We start from the raw sequence: 18,879 nt of genomic DNA on the forward strand, positions 1-18,879 counted from the left end.
GTATGTCATGAAATGTGTTGTTTTGTGACAGCAGTACATTGCAGCACATGAAATCACAAATTACATTAAGAAAGGGGTGTGTGTGTGTGTGTGTAACTATAATTAAATAAGTGGTGCAAAAAAAGAGTAAACAAACTAGTGATGGTTTCAATGTCCACTCAACAATCAGAAGGGAAGGTGGAGGAAGTTGTTCCTAAAATGGTGATGGTGTATTTTCGGGCTCCTGTACCACCTCCTTGATGGTAGTAATGAAAAGAGGCGTGTCCTGGTTAATGGACATTGATAATAGATGCCAGCTTTTTTGAGGCATCACCTTTTGAAGATGTCCTCGATGCTGGGGAGGCTCATGTCTATGATGGAGCTAACTGAGCTTACAACTTCCTTCAGCTTTTTCTGATCCTGCGCAGAGATCCGCCCCGTCCCAGACAGTGATACAAACAGTTAGAATGCTCTCTCCATGGTATACCTGGAGATATTTGCTACAGTCTTTGGTAACATACCAGGCCCCTCAAACTCCTAATGAAGTATAGTCGCTATCATGCCTCCTTTGTGATTATATCAGTATGTTAGGCCAGGGTAGATCTTAAGAGATGTTGACACTCAGAGGCTGGTTTATTTTTCATTAAGTTACTTGCATGATAAAATTACCACCTAGGTTAACATGTACAAGTTTGTGATACTTAAGTATTGATACTTTAATTAAGAACTTATATTTTGAGATTTATAACATAGAATCCAATATTTCTGTGCTTAATGTATTCCAGTATTCTTATTAAGCCCATCACCCCTACCTATTTCAAAGCTGGGGTTGGGGCCATCCATGGTAGAATTGAAGCATTCCAGCACAGCCATAGAAAATTCTAAATTTTCTGAACAAAATTATAGTAATTAAATGCACTACTTTCAAACATGTCACTAATTGCACTTGCACTGAGGACACGTTTTCGATGTCAGACCTATTTCAGTATGTAATGTTTTGCAGCATGCCTACTGTTGGACACTCTCAGAATAATCAGAACGGCTTCAGCCCGGAACGTCGACTGCACTTCTTTCCATAGATGCTGCCTGGTTTGCTGAATCCCTCCAGCATTTTGTGTGCATTGCTCAGATATTAATCATGCTACTCTCTCTGATGCAGCACACTATAATGGAGATCTACAATAGCAAGATATAAACCAATGCTCAGATAAGTACTCATTGGTCAGTTATCTTGTATCCTATGGGCTTATTTACAAACCTACCTATGACAGAAATAAACATATTCTCCTCACCCTCCCCCAATTAATGATCTGCTGACCTCCCCACCAGCCGGTCTCTCACTGACAGCTGCCTATCGATCTGTCAGCCCCCATTCCACAACCTCCTCACCAGTGATACAGTGATAGCTTTGGTCCTGATCTCTCCCTCACACAGTGAGCTATGAGCTTAAGCCTTTCTCCAGACACAGAATTGCATCCCACTTCCAAATCTCCATACCTCAAGCTCAAATACTCCATCAGGCTCTGAACCAAGAATTGTTATTTCCTTACCCAGACTACTACCCTAGGCCCTGAATAATTACCCTGATCACTCCAACAGATCTGAAAGGAGAGTCTGATCATTCCTTTAGGACCTAACCACATTCCCTATTACTGACACTGGCTTTAATCCACTGTCCCATTCACCATTCCCAGTCCTCAATCTGAGATCCATATTCCCATTATATCTCATCCCTGGGCCCACTTATAAGGGTGGTTGCAATCTCTAACTTAATGTGTTGATGCACTATGCAAGGGAAAATATGTAAGGATTCCATGCCTCATGCCCAGACTGTGAGCTCATGACTGAACTGATTTTAGGAATAATGGATAATGATAAATTAGTTCATCCTGTAAGAGCTGGTGTGCTAGCTGGTCTGACAGGATATGTGGTACAATAATTTTTGTGGCTTCAGGTCATGTTGGCTACAATGTTTTTGCCCTTCTGAATCAATATGTTCCTTACTTTCTAAAAATCATAGTGTCTTCACTACACCTATAAATGTTTAATGTCAATCTGAACCATAGTCTAATCATATTTGGTAGTGATAACACAGCTATGTTTATGTAATAATGCATGACAATCCTTTCAACTGTTAAACATCACTCTGGTTGTATTTACAATTAAGCTGTCTACTTATCCATTTACATCTTATTCTTCCTCCACTTTGGGCTGCTTCATCTGTAAATAAGCATTACTAAAATTGATTTACAGAATGTTAATCTACATAGGGCACTACTGCTCTTATCTCCAGGACAAATCACTGCTGTTCAGTTTGACATTTATAATAGTGGAGAAGATGCGTACAATGCCCTTAAGAGGACCTATATAACACAAGTCCTTCTTACTTTCATGTAATTTACCCAAATGAGTTATACCAGCATTAGCTTGGAAAATAATCCTTCAGTTACCTTTTTCTATGTAGTTCCTGGTCTCTGGTGATTCCACTAGATTTGTGGCATTTAATGTTTGTAGAAAACTCATGCACACATAAGGTATATAAAGTATATTTTCTTGCACTAGATGAGGTATAATATTTTGTTCTTAAAAATAATAAGCAGAGGATAACTCCATTTAAAAAAAAGTACTTTGTTGAGAGACAACAGGTGTCTGAGTGCAAACATGAGGAAACCTGCAGATGCTGGAAATTCAAACAACACACACAAAATGCTGGTGGAACGCAGCAGGCCAGGCAGCATCTATAGGGAGAAGCACTGTCGATGTTTCGGGCTGAGACCCTTCAACAGGACTAACAGAAAGGAAAGATATTAAGAGATTTGAAAGTTTCTATTTTTTTTGGATTTATTTGTATATATTTATTTCTTATAGATATTTATAGGTGTCTGAGAAATTTATTTGCCATTACATTTTATGATTAATTTGATAATAGTGATGAAACATTTATATTTGACTGCTTCATAATCAAAATATCTGTAGCTTTCTAATCTCAAGTAGAAGCAAATTTTTAATTCTCTTTCACAGAGGATTTTCTTTTTCAGTTTTGATTTGACTATTATATTATTTAACCACCTCAATCATTTTGTTATCAGATTTAATATCACTGGCATATGTCATGAAACTTGTTGTTTTATGGCAGCAGTACATTGCAAAACATAATAAAAAATATAAATTACAATAAGAAATGTATTTGAAAAATAATTTAAATAAGTAGTACCAAACGAGATTAAAAAAAAGAAAACAAAACTGAGTTAGTGGGTTCATTATCAGATCAAAATACATCTATTTGTATACAGTATATAAATGTATGTTTATTGGCTACATAGTTCATAGCTTTCGGAGATACTTTAGGGTTTTTGTAATTCCCTTTTCCTCTGAAAGTCCAGTTCAGTGGCTTTTGGTTATGATTGTTGGTGGGAAGTGTTATGTACCCCATAACTGGGTCACTTACCAGCAAAGATAGAGAGGTCTGTTGAAGTCTGATGGTACTATTTTTAACAGTATTTATTGATAAAAATACACAAAAATAATATCAATGCAAACATACAGATAATATACGTCGTCAATACTAAATCTAAAAGTGCGGGTATAATAATAATCAATAAGAAATAGCTCTATCGTTGTCTAGGGGATAATGTATTGTCCGATGGAAATATAAAAGTCACTCAAGTTCATTCAAGCTGCAGCTTTTTGGTTGGAGAGAAAGACGGAGGTTTAACTTGCCCATTCCTTTTATAATGTCAATCCTTCGAGAGTCGTTGGGGGACTGATTTCCCCTTTGTGTTAGCTAAAGCCGTGCTTCCGTGGTAAAGACCCACCAATTCCGAGGCAAATGGAAAAGGACGCACGTAGGCTTTTCCACCGGCTTTCACTATTACGCTGTTACAGGAGTTCTAGCATTTCTTCTGGTGCGTCTGAAGGGCTGTTCCCACAGACCCCCTTTTATCCCCACTCCCAGGGTCTCAGATGTCAATCAGGTTGGGATGATGCAATCCCTCCACCAACCCCCCCCCCCCTCGGTTCATTGCCTGGGGACTTCGATGCATCGTACAGGATTCAATACACAATTCCATCTCCAAGAGACAATAGCCGTTATCAATGATTCCACCTTTCAGAGGTCAGGACACATTCCAAACTCCCTGTGGATTCTGCATGCCTTTCTCTCATTTCCTGGGTCTCCTGACCTGACTTAATAGCGATCTCGCAATTCTCAAAAAGGAGGGGGGCACAGGTGTAACACCCCCTTTCTTCAACGCGTTTTTTACCACTGGAAAAAAACGAAGTAATACAGAATCTTACAGGATTTTAGAATCTAACACAATACCAAAGTTTTTTCCTACAGAGTAATACAGGTATACATTCGATTCAGCATCTAGATAAACAGTCCGCGAGCACATTATCACTTCCTTTAATACCTTAACATCTTGTACTTTACTAAAGTCTTGTAGCATCAGACTCCAATTTAGCAACCAACTATTTGTAGGTCTTATTTTTCTTTAGCAAACAAAAACTAAAGAGTTGTGATCTTAGCTTACGGGTATACTACAAAAGTTCATGCAAATACTAATCTTTATGTTGCTTTCATACTTAATAAGCAGGCTTCCATGGGGTTGTCTTTATTATTCACATGCTTTGTCGAAATCCCTTAAAACCGGCTTCTGCCATTTAAAAATGGCGTCCCCATTAACCCTCGCCGCTTTTCCGGTTAATTCCCACGTGGGGAGCTTGGGCACCCTGGCGAAATAGACTTTTGTCCGCTCCTTCCATAGGAGTTATTTTATCAACAATGTGTCCCAAACTTAGACCATCTACTGAATTTCCACCCAATTCTTTAATTTTACGCAAGTTGCTAGTTTTCTCTTCAGGACCCTTCAGGCTATTAGTTTTCAGTTCGAACTCTTTGTTCAAACAGTATTTCAAATTCTGCCTTTTCACACCACACTCTGGAATAACAATAGCGTGTGGGGCCCCATCACCTTCCAACTCAACCTGTACTTGATTCACAGGCTTTGTGGTACCACGCCATTGTCTCTGTAGCCTGGTTGCTGCCTTTGATATCAATCCAGCCTTTAAATTTTCTTCATTCAATTTGGGAACTACATATTTCCCTTTTCCTTCAATAATAATATTCATCTCTCCACTTTTGATCTCCGCATTAACTTTTAACACACCTTCGAGCACAAACACCTGGGAACTCTCACTTCCCACTATTACCAAGGTTAACCTTTTCTTCACTGAGCCAAGTCCACCTGACCCACAAGGACTGCATTCCTTTCTAACTGAATCAAATACCTCAGACTTTTTCTGAGCTCCATTACTACCACATGCATCCGCATCTAGGACACACTCAAACAGGACATTTGCCTCTTCCAGGCTTTCAGTACCCGTACCTGGTCCAAATTCTAAATTCCTCTGATTCTCCCAGCTACTCTCTGGGCAACTCCCTTCCGGAGTAAACTCAACCCCGCGGGCTGAAACAACCTCATCTGCCAACCCAGCAGACTTCTTCAAGGTAAGGGCACCCTTTTCATCTAGGACTGCCCTCATTTCATTATAGGGAACCCCTTTAGAATTTTCAACTTCTTCAAACAGTTCTGTCAAACCAGACAGATCATCCATGTCCAACTCTGGACCTTTTAACAGCTCTGTCTGTTTCTCATCTTTATTTTCTGCCTCTAGAACTTTTCTCCTTGCTAAGGGCAGGTCTACCTCCTCTCCCTTACTCTCTTTGACTATACTACTCTTCGTTTTACTACCCTCTAAACCCTCGTTGGGTTTGGTAAAAACGTCTCGGCCAAATCGATACTGGCCGGATTTAAACTGCTCCCTTTCTCAGCTGCCTTTCTCAACATGCTGCAAGTGATCGCGCATTCGGGATAGATCTTAGAATCTAGGGGCGGGACTGCAACACTCACCGGCCGGCTCATCAGCATCATTGCTGACCAAACCTTACCACTGGCTAAATTGTTACCAAGAAGGGGGAATTCTGATCGCACCCCTATTTCAACGGGTCCAGACACCAGCTCACAATCCATAATGATCCTATGCAAGGACACCATTTCCGTCCCTTTTCCTATTCCTTTCACAGCTACCATTCCCATCTTGTGACCAAACTCTAGTACCTTACTGCTGATCAATGATAGTTCAGCCCCCGTGTCTCTCCAGATCCGTACTGAAACTGGTGTGTCTCCCTCCCTCACAGACACGGTTCCATTTGACATACAAGTCTCAGACCCTTCTCGTACTCTGTCTACCCAGGGCTCTCTTGTTGATTTACTGATTACCACGGCACATCCGACAGGGACTGCTGCTTTCCCTTTTCCTGTCTCTTTCCTCGGAGCAAAGCACCTATATGCAATATGCCACCCCTTTCCACAATTAAAACAGCTCAAGCCCAGAAATCTCTGGCCGTCTTTCCCCCTCAATCTTACCACTAGCTCCCAGTGGGACCTCTGCCTCAGCCAGTGGGCTTTCTCGATCATTCCCACGGTCTCTCTGGGAACTTTTATTCGAGGAAAACTTTGTCTTGTGGGTTAGGGCATATTCATCTGTGAACCTAGCAAATTCTGAGATGGACTTATTCGGCTTCTCATTCAAATACATCCGGATATCCTCTGAAACACAACCTTTAAATTCCTCAATCAGAATTAACTCCCTGAGATGCCAATAATCCTCGTCCACTGTTTCTGCTGTACACCAACGGTCCAACAGCACACCCTTCTCATAGGCAAACTTGGTATTCGTCTGATTCCCCCTTTTCTTTAAATTTCTGAACTTTTGTCTATACGCTTCGGGTACTAACTCATAACTCCGGAGAATGGCCGCCTTTACTTTGTGATAACTCTCCTCCTCTTCCTCCTCCATGGACAACGCCATATATGCTCGTTGTGCCTTCCCTTTTAACACACTTTGTAACAACACCACCCACTGCTGTTTGGGCCACTTCTGATTCACTGCCACCTTTTCAAAAAGCAAGAAATAACTATCAACATCCATCTCCTCGAAAGGAGGTACTAACCTCAACCGACTAACATTAAACCGCTCCTCTCGGTCTGACCCTTGATCTCTTCGCCCTTGCCTTAACTTCTCCATCTCCAAGTCATGTTTCCTCTGTTTCTCTGCCTCCCCATAGTCTCTCTCCTTCTCTTTCTCAGCTGCTTCCAGCTGTTTTAACTGAGTTTCATGCTCTCTTTGTTTCTCAGCTCTTTCCTGTTCCCGTTTCACCTCGAACTCCTTCAGCTGGAGCGCATGCTCCCTTTCTCTCTCGGCCCTTTCATTCTCTTTCTCCTTCTCAGCTCTTTCCCTCTCTTTCTCTCTCTCTCTCTCGGCTCTTTCTTTCTCCTTCTCAGCTGCTTCCAGCTGCTTTAACTTAATTGCATGTTGCAACCTTAATTTCTCCAACTCTAACTGAGCCGTCCCACTAGCTGGTACCTTTTCAGGGATATTTTCCAATACCTCAGCTGCAAACACATTCTTCCCAATATAATACTGAGTTATTGCCCTTCGCACCTCCCACTTTTTCATGGACAATCTCACCTCTGCGAGGTTTAGCCCTTTTGCCAGATTTATCAAGTCCGATTTGGTGGCCACCTCTAGCGCCTCTAGAGTTGGGTTTTCTATAAATTCATCCACGTCCATCTTTGCTGGATTCCCGTCTGGCTACCCGTGTAACCAGATCCAGGTTTGGACTTACAAGCCCGATTCACTGGCCTCCCAATTTGGTGTCAAATCTCGAGACGAGAACCCCAATTGTTACGTACCCCGTAACTGGGTCACTTACCAGCAAAGATAGAGAGGTCCGTTGAAGTCTGATGGTACTATTTTTAACAGTATTTATTGATAAAAATACACAAAAATAATATCAATGCAAACATACAGATAATATACATCGTCAATACTAAATCTAAAAGCACGGGTATAATAATAATCAATAAGAAATAGCTCTATCGTTGTCTAGGGGATAATGTATTGTCCAATGGAAATATAAAAGTCACTCAAGTTCATTCAAGCTGCAGCTTTTTGGTTGGAGAGAAAGACGGAGGTTTAACTTGCCCATTCCTTTTATGATGTCAATCCTTCGAGAGTCGTTGGGGGACTGATTTCCCCTTTTGTGGGTAGCTAAAGCTGTGCTTCCGTGGCAAGACCCACGACAAATGGAAAAGGACGCACATGGGCTTTTCCACCGGCTTTCGCTATTACGCTGTTACAGGAGTTCTAGCGTTTCTTCTGGTGCGTCTGAAGGGGCTGTTCCCCAGACCCTCTTTTATCCTGACTCATAGGGTCTCAGATGTCAATCAGGATGGGATGATGCAATCCCTCCACCAACCCCCCCCCCCCCCGGTTCATTGCGTGGGGGGCTTCGATGCATCATACAGGATTCAATACACAATTCCGTCTCCAAGAGACAATAGCCGTTATCAATGATTCCACCTTTCAGAGGCCAGGACACATTCCAAACTCTTTGTGGATTCTGCATGTCTTTCTCTCATTTCCTGGTCTCCTGACCTGATAATAGTGATCTTGCGATTCTCAAAAAGGAGGGGACCACAGACATAACAGAAGTAAAATGTTTCACATCCTGTTTTATGTGTCGTCCTGCAGGTTGTGTTTACATACATTATTTAATGTGTTAAATTATTGTCTGAGTATATTCTGAAAGTGATACAGCCAAACTCCCAATTCTCTAGAATCCATTTTAATGTAACAACTTATGTGTATTACCAATAGAACCATAGAACATTACAGTACAGAAAAAGGCCTTTTGTCCCTTCTTGGCTGTGCCATTTTTCTGCCTAGTCCCATTGACCTGCACCTCAGCCATATCCCTCCAAATGCCTCTCATCCATATACCTGTCCAAGATTTTCTTAAATGTTAAAAGTGAGTCCGCATTCACCACTTCATCTGGCAGCTCATTCCACACTCCCACTACTCTCTGCATGAAGAAACCCCCCCACCAATGTTCCCTTTAAACTTTCCCCCCTTCACCCTTAACCCATGACCTCTGGTTTTTTTCTCCCCTGACCTCAGTGGAAAAAGCCTGCTTGCATTCACTCTATCTATACCCATCATAATTTTATACACCTCTATCAAATCACCCCTCATTCTCCTACACTCCAGGGAATAAAGTCCTAACCTATTCAACCTTTCTCTGCAACTTAGTTTCTCAAGTCCCGACAACATCCTTGTAAACCTTCTCTGCACTCTTTCAACCTTATTAATATCCTTCCTGTAATTAGGTGACCAAAACTGCACACAATACTCCAAATTCAGTCTCACCAATGTCTTATACAACCTCTCCATAACATTCCAACTCTTATACTCAATACTTTGAGTTATAAAGGCCAATGTACCAAAAGCTCTCTTTACAACCCTATCTACTTGTGACACCACTTTTAGGGAATCTCTTAGTATTCCTTCCAATAATTTACCTACTATGGATGTCAAACTTATCAGCCTATAATTTCCCGGCTTACTTTTTGAGCCTTTTTTAAACAACGGAACTACATGAACTATCCCCCAATCCTCCTGCACCTGACTCATGGATATCAACATTTTAAATATTTCTGCCAGGTCCCCTGCAATTTCAACACTAGTCTCCCTCAAGGTCTGAGGGAATACCCTGTCAGGTCCGGGGGATTTATCTACGCTGATTTGCCTCAAGGCAGCAAGCACCTCCTCCTCTTTAATCTGTATAAGTTCCATGATGCTGGATGAACTCAGCAGGTCGGGACCTGCCCATTCACCTCCTCGCTCAGGCATTCAGGGATTTCTAGGTGAGGCAACACTTCACCTGCAAATCTGTTGGAGTCGTCTATCGTATCCAGTACTCCCAATGTGACCTCCTTTACTTTGGTGAGATCCGCCATAAATTGGGGGACTGCCTTGTTGAGCACCTCCGCTCCATCTGGCATCCCTCCTTCTTGCCTTTCTCCCATGGTCCACTCTCCTCTCCTATCAGATCTCTTCTTCTCCATCTCTTTAACATTCCCACCCACCTGGTTTCACCCATCACCTTCTAGCCGGTCCTCCTTCCCCTCCTCCCACCTTTTATTCTGGCGTTTTCCCCTTTCCTGCTTCCCTTCCAGTCCTGAAGAAGAGTCTCGGCCCGAAACATTGACAGTTCACTCATCTCCAATGATGCTGCCTGACCTGCTGTTCCAGTAGCATTTTGAGTGTGTTGCTCTGGATTTCCAGCATCTGCAGAATCCCTTGTGTTTACGAATACTGAAATCATTCCATCATTGTAAATCAGCAAGATGTACGATTTACTGTAACCAATATGTGAAGAGGTTCATTAATATGTTTCACACTTTCATTTCCCATTCTATAAAGGAAATATTTGGTTTTAAGACCTGCTGCTGCCGCAAAGCTCTGTATATACTGGGAAGTATCTTGTCCTGTGGGTTTCTGCTGCTGCTCTTTCACTGGAGGCCTGAGTGGAGTGTCTGGGCCAAATGTGTTCGGTGCCCTCTGCAAGAAGCTGATATTGTCCTCCTAAGAACTACAGTAAGTCTCACTCCTATTTTAATGAAATGGTAATTAATTTGAACATCTTAGCCTAGAATTTGCTGCTTGCTTTTTCTTTGCAGTTAAAGCAGCTCTCTGTCACCATTTGCAGCGGCAGCCTGGAATGGTGATAGGATTGGAATGCTCTGACGCTGACAAAGCAGTTCAGGCACACATATAAGCTTGTATTTGAGGTTACTGGCAATATCAACAGGGACAAAAGATACCACTTGAGTGTTGGTTCTCTAAATTGCATGGTTTCTAGAGTACTGGGCTTGGAGAATACAAATGGCACATTTAAGTAAATGTTATTTTTGTACTAGCAAAAATGAAAATCTTACCACAAGCAAATTTTGCATGTCATATCATTTGGTAAACCTTATGCCAAATGAAAATGACGGAGAAATAAAAATCAGCTGAAAAAGAGGTAATACCTTTCCCAAGTGGTGCAAAGATCTGTTTAGAATTCCTCTGTTCCAAATCAAGCTGATTAACTACAACGCCACACCACCACACCATTATTTTCTATTTACTCCTCACTCAGATTTGAAGTTTTTGAAATTGAAGTGCACCAGCAGCCAAAAAAAACCTCCAGTTTATTCAGAACTAATGCAATGTAATGCCATAAATTGAAAGCTTGTCTGTTTTAAACATTTTGAAGATGTGCAATTCACAGGAACTGTGAATTGATCATTTCTAAATTTTTCGCATTAACCATTGTCTTGAAACCACTTTAATGACTCTATTTGTAATACTGAAGCAATCTACAAAGAAGAGGTTGACCACTATCTGAGGGTCCTTAAAGCAGTCTCTAAAAATGGAACAAGAATTTTTTTTGAGTAGAACTGATGTTGCTGCTGTCCAGTGAATATAGAACTCAATATATGAGGTTTTTTATCTGATTATTGGTCACTGCATCTCACTCCAACTTAATTGGAGTGCCACATTTTCACAGAGGGGAAATATCCCAGCTCCAAGAGCTGGTTAGCAATCATTCTCATGAAGTCAATCTACATGGAAATGAGTCTTTTGGCCCCATCGAGGTCTGCATTAAGCACCCAATGACATCAATTCTACACTAGAGCCATAGAACAAATCAGCTCTGAATCAGGCCCTTTTGCCCATCTAGTATGTGCCAGGCTGGTTTTTTGCCTTGTCCCACCTAAGATAATCTGGTCCCATCCCATCTATCTGCATGTAACCCTCCAACACCTCTCTCATCCATGTACTTATCCAAACTGCTCTTCAATGTTAGAATTGAATCAGCATCCACCACTTCCAATAGCAGCTCTTTCCACACTTACACCACCTTCAGTATCTCCTTAAATATTTCATCTTTTATCCTAAACTTATGGCTTATAGTTCTGGTCTCACCCATCCTGAGTTTAAAAAGCTAGCATACACCGTATCTATACCCCTCATGATTTTGTATACCTCTATAAGATCTCCTCTCATTCTCTTGCACTTCTGGGAATGAAGTTTCAATCTGTCCCTGTAACTCAGGTGCTCAATCCGCAGCAACCATCTATGTAAATGTTCTCTGCACTTTTCAAGATATTATTGATATCTTTTCAGTAATAGGTAACCAGAACTGCACACAAGACTTTAAACGTGGCCTCACCAACGTCTTATACAGCTTCAACATAACACCCAATTTGAGTACTCAGTGCCCTGATTTATGAAGGCCAATGTGTCTAAAGCTCTCTTTAAGACCTTATCTGCCTGTGATGCCACTTTCAAGGAATTATGGATCTGTATTCCCAGGTCCCTTTGTTTTATCGCAAATCTGAGTAGCCAATCAGTAACTGTGCAAGTCTTACACTGGTTTGTTCTCTCAATGTCCCCGCACTTTTCTGTTTTAAATTCCATCTTCCATTTTTCATACCATTCTCCTACCTAGTCCCGGTCACTTTGTAAGTTTTGATAGCCTTCCTCACTGTCAGCTATACCACTTGGCAGTGAGGAAGATTCTAACCGCCTATATCTGATTTGTGCCTCCTGCTTTTTATTTTCCAAGGTTTCAATAAACAAGCTTCCCTATATCTGTTACAACATACAGATTCTGTACTCTTATTTGAAGGCCTCCCACTTACCAAACATCTCTGCCAGAAAGCAACATATGTCAATCTATGCCTGCCAGATACCTTCTGATGTCATCAAACTTAGCCTTTAGACCATCAAATATTAGTCTATTCTAATATCAAGTCTGCTCCACCATTTTATCATGGCTGATCCATTTCCCACTCAATCCCATTTTCCTGCCTTCTCCCCATAACCTTTCACGCCTTGACTAATCAAGAAGCTAAATTAACCTCCGTCTTAACTACACCCAACAATTTGGCCCCCACAGCCAATGTGACAACATAGTCCACAGATTCACCACCATCTGGATAATGGAATTCCATCTCATCTCCATTCTAAATGGACGTCCTTTTATTCTGAGGCTGGGTCCTCTGGTTCAAGACTCCCCCTCCATTGAAAACATCTTCTCCATATCCACTCTATCTAGGCCTTTCAACATTTGGCAATCAGCCAATGCTCTATCCATATTAGTATTTTTCCTGTAATACCATGGACTCTTAACTTGTTAAGCAGCTTCATGTGCTGTATTCTGTCAAAGGCCTTCTGAAAATCCAAGTAAACAACATCCACCGATTCTCCTTGGTCTCAACTGATTGTTATTTCCTCAAAGAATTCCAACAGATTTGTCAAGCTTGATTTTCCAAAAGGAAGCCATACTAAATTTGGCCTAATTTATCATGTGCCTCTAAGTACCCCAAAACCACATCTTTAACAAGTGACTCCAACATCTTCCCAACCACTGAGGTCAGGCTAACTGGCTTATAATTTCCTTTCTTTTGCCTTTCTTGAAGAGTGGAGTAACATTTGCATTTTCCAGTCCTCCAGAACCATGCCAGAATCTAATGATTCTTGAAAGATCATTACTAATGCCTCCATCATTATATATGCTCTAGTGCTTCCACTGGTTTTGTTACTAGACAGTTGAAAGCAGATCGATTGAGGTTTTATTACATGAATACTGCATGCTGAATTCATTACAGCATCTTACCGGAGAATTTAAAACTGTTGAATAAAGTATTTTGTTCTGGGAAAGGTAATGCTTATTTCTGTAATCATTAAGTGTAACTACTGCAGAATGACGTTACTTAGGATAATTCTTTCTGGAAGCAGTGCATGCCACTTCACAGTGGAGGAGGAAAACCAGGGTGTGACATCTGTTAGTTTTGTGAAACCATGGATCTGCCCCCTCTCCAGGGTGCAGGCCTGGGCAAGGTTGTATGGAAGACTGGCAGTTGCCCATGCCGTGAGTGTCCCCTCTCCGCACCACTGATGTTGTCCAAGGGAAGGGCAAGGGCTGATACAGCTTGGCACCAGTGTCGTTGCAGGAGTTGCCAGAACGAGGTTGAAGACTACGTTGGACTGCCTTAGGGACTCCAGCTCCGGATTTGTCCTCAGGGTTTACTCCTGAAGCCTTTCCCATGAGTGGGTATGGCCGCAAGGCAGCGGAGGTTTGAAATCAGAGTTTTCCCTCTCTTAGATGGACTGCCTTCCCAGGCTGATGAGCTCCATCTATCTGAAAGCCAGGGAATAGAATTGGCACAGAATAAGTTCAAAACCTTCAACGACTCAAAGTGCATTTATTGTCAAGGTATGTATACAGAATACAATTCCTAGATTCATCCTTCCATGGGCAGCCACAAACCAAAAAATACCATGGAACCCATTCAAGAAAACATCAAACATCAACATGTGAAGAAAGAACAAGTTGCACAGACAACAAAAAGTGAACAGCATATAGAATATCCAACATCAAAGCGGGTGTCACAGTCCAGTAGTATTCAGTTCAGCGCTACGCTGCTGGACATTCAGGCTGCATGCAACGTCATTCTTCACTGAAGCACCTCAGTCCGTGTCTAACCACACACAAAAACAGCAAAAACAAAGAGTAGCCAGAATCCAGAAGTACATGCACCATGAACCTCAGCACCCCCCAAAATGAGTCTACACCCTGTCCAATCAATCCTTGCGGCATGGAATGCACTTCCCTCTGACACCAGCTAGCGAGAGCAAAACTGGTCAAACACAGGCAGATGCTGCCAAACAGCCACCTGTCCTCTGCTCTCATCTCCATTGACTTCAACCTTGCTCAATGCCTTAATCGCAGAGAAGCACTGGAGTCAAACATCGGCTCGTGCCCTTGATGTCTCAATTGGAGAGGAGCCATGGAGTCGATCAAGGATTCGCAGCCCTATCTGTGGCTTCCAAGCCGTCAGGCCACACAGTCAGCTCCAAACCTCATCGAACTCCCTCAGAGACAGCAAAGCACCAGATCACTCAATCAGCCCAAAAGTACACCACCAGAGTGTATCTCACAGGTTCCAATTGCAGTAAAATCATACTTGAAAGAAGAAGTAAAAGTAGTTTCAGGTACTGTCTTTAGGGCATCGCTGTTGGTCACATTGTTTCTGGTGCCATCTTGCTTCATAAAAAGCAGAGCAAGATATCAAATAATACCCATAGGGCAGAACACTGACAGGCAGAGCAGCAAACAATCCTGTATATTACAGGATTTTCTGTATTTGGGAAGACGGTCAGCTATCCCATAAACACAAGAGATTCTGCAGATGCTGAAAATCTAGAGCAACACACACACAGTGCTGGATGAATTCAGCAGATCAGGCACCCCTCCAGAGGGGAATAAACAGTCAACACCAAGACTCATCCCATATTCACCTCTTCCATAGTCATTGATATAGATATGCTCATTATCATGTAAATCTTTTAGCAGCTATTGAGGCTAGCCAAGAAATTTCCCAAATAGTTATGACTGCTTAGAAGGAGGAATCCCTTGCAATACCACCTGAAGATTCAGAAGAATACTGCAGAGGCTGCACCTAAAAATCCTGACTCCTAATGCCACTTCCAGGCTTCGGCCTTTGTCATCTCAGGTCCTTGAGCATCAGCTGCCATATATGGGCCCAGAAGGATCAGAATGAATATTTAATTTTGTTTTAAAACCATAAAATATAGGAGCAGAATTAGGCCACTTAATCCATTGAGTCCGCTCTGGCACTTTATCATAGCTGATCATTTCCCTCTTGGCCCTAATCTCTGGCCTTCTCCCTGTAACCCTTTATGCCCTGCCTAACAAAACCTTTTGGAAGCTGAGAATTATTGGGTTCTGCAGAGAGCAATTCAGTTTGTTCCCTGTAGACCTTCAATCTCAATGATTTGTTTGAGGGGGTTAGCATAAGATATGCAATTTTCTTTATGGCTTGATTCCGAGACCATCTACTTCCAGGTCCCTCAAATGCTTCTGATGTTCCTCCTCACAGTGATGTACCCTCTCCCTCAAGTTTCTCAGGCCTGAAGCAGTTGCAGTGTTTGGTGCTGTATTTATCTTCTTTTGTAAGCGAAGATCATCATGTTTCTTTGGTATTTACAAAACATGTTTTGGAATGAAATCTGAATTTCAACTTCACCTAAAATCCCATGTTTGAGTGTTAAAAATAAAATGTTGATTATTTTTTCAGTTTTATTATGCTTACCCATAATTAAATTCAATCTTTTGTTTTTATACCTTATATAAAACCTGACAAAGAAGCATAGTGCAAATACAGTGCACTGTAACCTTTTAATCAAATCACAGTATGGTAGGTGGAGACTGCTGTTATTTGTTGCTGTTAAACAGATGATTCAGGTTTTGTCCCAATGCTGCTGTGCAGCTTCTGTTACCCCTGTAGGAGCCATGTATTTATATTCTGTCTGTCTGTATTGTACGTTTGTGTTGCACGTTTACTATGGGTGGTTTGGAGCGTGGTAGAAGCAAATGAATATAGTTAAATATTTATGCTTTGTCTTTAGGTTGAGTTTAGTCTAGTTAGAGCCAGGGGTGAGCCAGGGATGATATTTTTTTGGTGACGGCTAAGATTGTTAATTTCTCTATTATGCTATGGTCACTTAAGTACACTAACTTTGATGCTTATAACATTATTAGATTGTTATAGTGCAAGTTTTAGTTTTGTTAGATTTTTATCACTATAAGATGGTTCATCTTTGCTGGTTTCGTAATTAAGAATTAAACATACTTTTTCAATTTTGGAAATTAGCTATTTCAGAAGCACGTCATACAGTGTAAACACGTGCATGCTGTCTCTAAACAGTTTTGCTTTGTTTTCAATTAACCATGACAGCCGAGCACACATTATATTTTTATTATATCAATGGAATTGATGCACCATCAATAACTCTCGGAGACGTGAGTCGAGATAGGCTTTTACTAGCTGGAAGAAAGCACCGTCAGCAGCAAGAGACCACCACACAACATCCTGGAGACTGAGGGAGGAGCAGTGCCTCCAATCGCCTTTATTCAGGGGTCTGTGGGAGGAGCCACAGGAGCAGTCAGCAGAGGGGGGGGGGGGGCATGTCCAGACAGGTATGTGTAGTTCACCACAGGGATGTAATCATTTTTATTGTTGTGCATTTATATAATGAACAATTGTAAGACAAAGATTGCTTACTGCTAGTACATAAGTAATAGCAATGCCAAACAGCCATTGACTGTCCACCTGGGTGGCTGAGGTAGTGATAGCTTACATTTCTGATAGTTCAATGTACACAGCATTGTTTCATGCACAAAGTTATTGAACATATTATACTTTTAGAGCATATTTCTAAGCTTTTTATGTAATGCAAATGGGTTTTGTGTTTCAACTTGGGTTCCTATCCCAAAGCTACCTCATTAACTAAATGCAAATATTCCAAAATCTGAAACACTTCCAGTCCCAAGCATTTTGGATAAGGGGTCCACAATCTGTACTGGCTTTTTCTGCTTTCTTCTCAAAAGCTACAGGCACAGCCAGCTGTTGGTTGTAAGTAAAGTTAATGTCTCCATGTATTATTCTCTAGAATGGGACTTGAACACAGATTGTTGGGTCACTTACATTGGAAGAATTACTGAGCCACCTCCAAGTTGTCGTCTTTATGGTATTTATCACCAGTAAGCCTCTCATCGCTATGTTATAATCAAATAAACCCTGCCTATAGCACATCAAACCTGCTGGACATCAAACTAATATTCAAAGCCAACTTCTGATAGCATAGGCTAATTGGCTTGATGCCTGAAATTAATCCTTTTGATTACAAAGCAGAAATATACTTACCAAGCCTGTGGAATCTATTCATAAATGTAAATATAGCCTTATAATTCTTTTGCTGCTAGCTTTTCAAAGTTCGAAGTAAATTTTATTATCAAAGTACTTATATGTCAGCATATATAACCCTGAGATTTATTTTCTTGTGGGCGTACTCAATAAATGTATAGAATGCTAACTATAGCAAATCAATGAAAGATCAACCAGAGCACAGAAAACAACAAGCTGTGCAAATGCAAATATCAATAAATAATGAGAATATGAGATAAAGAGTCATTGAAAGTGAATTGATTGGTTGTGGGAACATTTAAATGATGGAGCAAGTGAAGTTGAGTGTAGTTATCCCCTTTTGTTCAAGAGCCTGATGCTTGAGGGATAATAACGTTTCTGGAACTTGGTGGTGTGAGTCCTGAGGCTCTTGTAACTTTTACCTGTTGGCAAAAGCGAGAAGAGAGCATGACCTGGGTGGTGGGGATCTCTGATGATGGATACTTCTTTCCTGTCACAGAGTATCTTGTATTGTAGATGTGCTCAATGGTGGGGGGGGGGGGGGGGGGCTTTACCCTGCATCGTATCCACTACTTTTTGTTGAATTTTCCACTCAAAGGCGTTGTTCTTTCCATACTAGGCTGTGATGTAGCCAGCGAATATCCTCTCCACTGCACATCTATAAATATCTGTCAAAGCTTTAGATGTCATGCTGAATCTCTGCAAACTCCTAAGGAAGTAAAGGCACTGCTGTGCTTTCTTCACAATTGCACTCATGCACAGGCCCAGGAAAGCTCCACTGAAAGTGTAGTAGCTAGGAATGTGAAGTTGCTAACTGTGGTGAACTACATATACGGGTGCGGACACGCCCCCCCCCCCCCCCCCCCGCTGACTGCCTTTATCTCGCCTCATGTCTCCGAGAGTTATTAATGGTGCATCTCTAATCCTCTCTACCTCTGATCCTCTGATGAGGACTACTTCACGGACCTCTAGTTTCCCTCTCCTAAAGTTTATTATCAGTTCCTTAGTTTTGTCGACAATGAGTGAGAGGTTGTTGTTATGACACCACTCAACCAAATTTTCTGTAGCCCTCCTATATGCTTTAGCTTTTATGGGCAATAGCCATGATACTGTTGATGCTAGCAGTTGAAGTGCTAGTTTCCTTAATCATAGAATTTTTGACAACAAAATTAAAATGAACTGGCTGAGCAGAAGTAGTCAGCTCAGAAGTTG

At 41.5% G+C, this 18,879-nt stretch overlaps 1 protein-coding gene across 1 annotated transcript in view; it reads left to right on the top strand.

The window, feature by feature from the left end:
- The first annotated feature begins 10,276 nt into the window (after positions 1–10,276).
- atp13a3 (ATPase 13A3) overlaps positions 10,277–18,879 on the top strand; it is an 85,606-nt gene continuing 77,003 nt past the window's right edge. Inside the window, exon 1 of the mRNA XM_059986907.1 lies at positions 10,277–10,483. Coding sequence (XP_059842890.1) covers positions 10,277–10,483 — 207 coding nt within the window. The remainder of the gene's footprint in view (positions 10,484–18,879) is intronic.

This window comes from Hypanus sabinus, chromosome 2, assembly GCF_030144855.1.
Source record: "Hypanus sabinus isolate sHypSab1 chromosome 2, sHypSab1.hap1, whole genome shotgun sequence".
In the NCBI taxonomy this organism is placed as follows: Eukaryota; Metazoa; Chordata; class Chondrichthyes; order Myliobatiformes; family Dasyatidae; genus Hypanus; species Hypanus sabinus.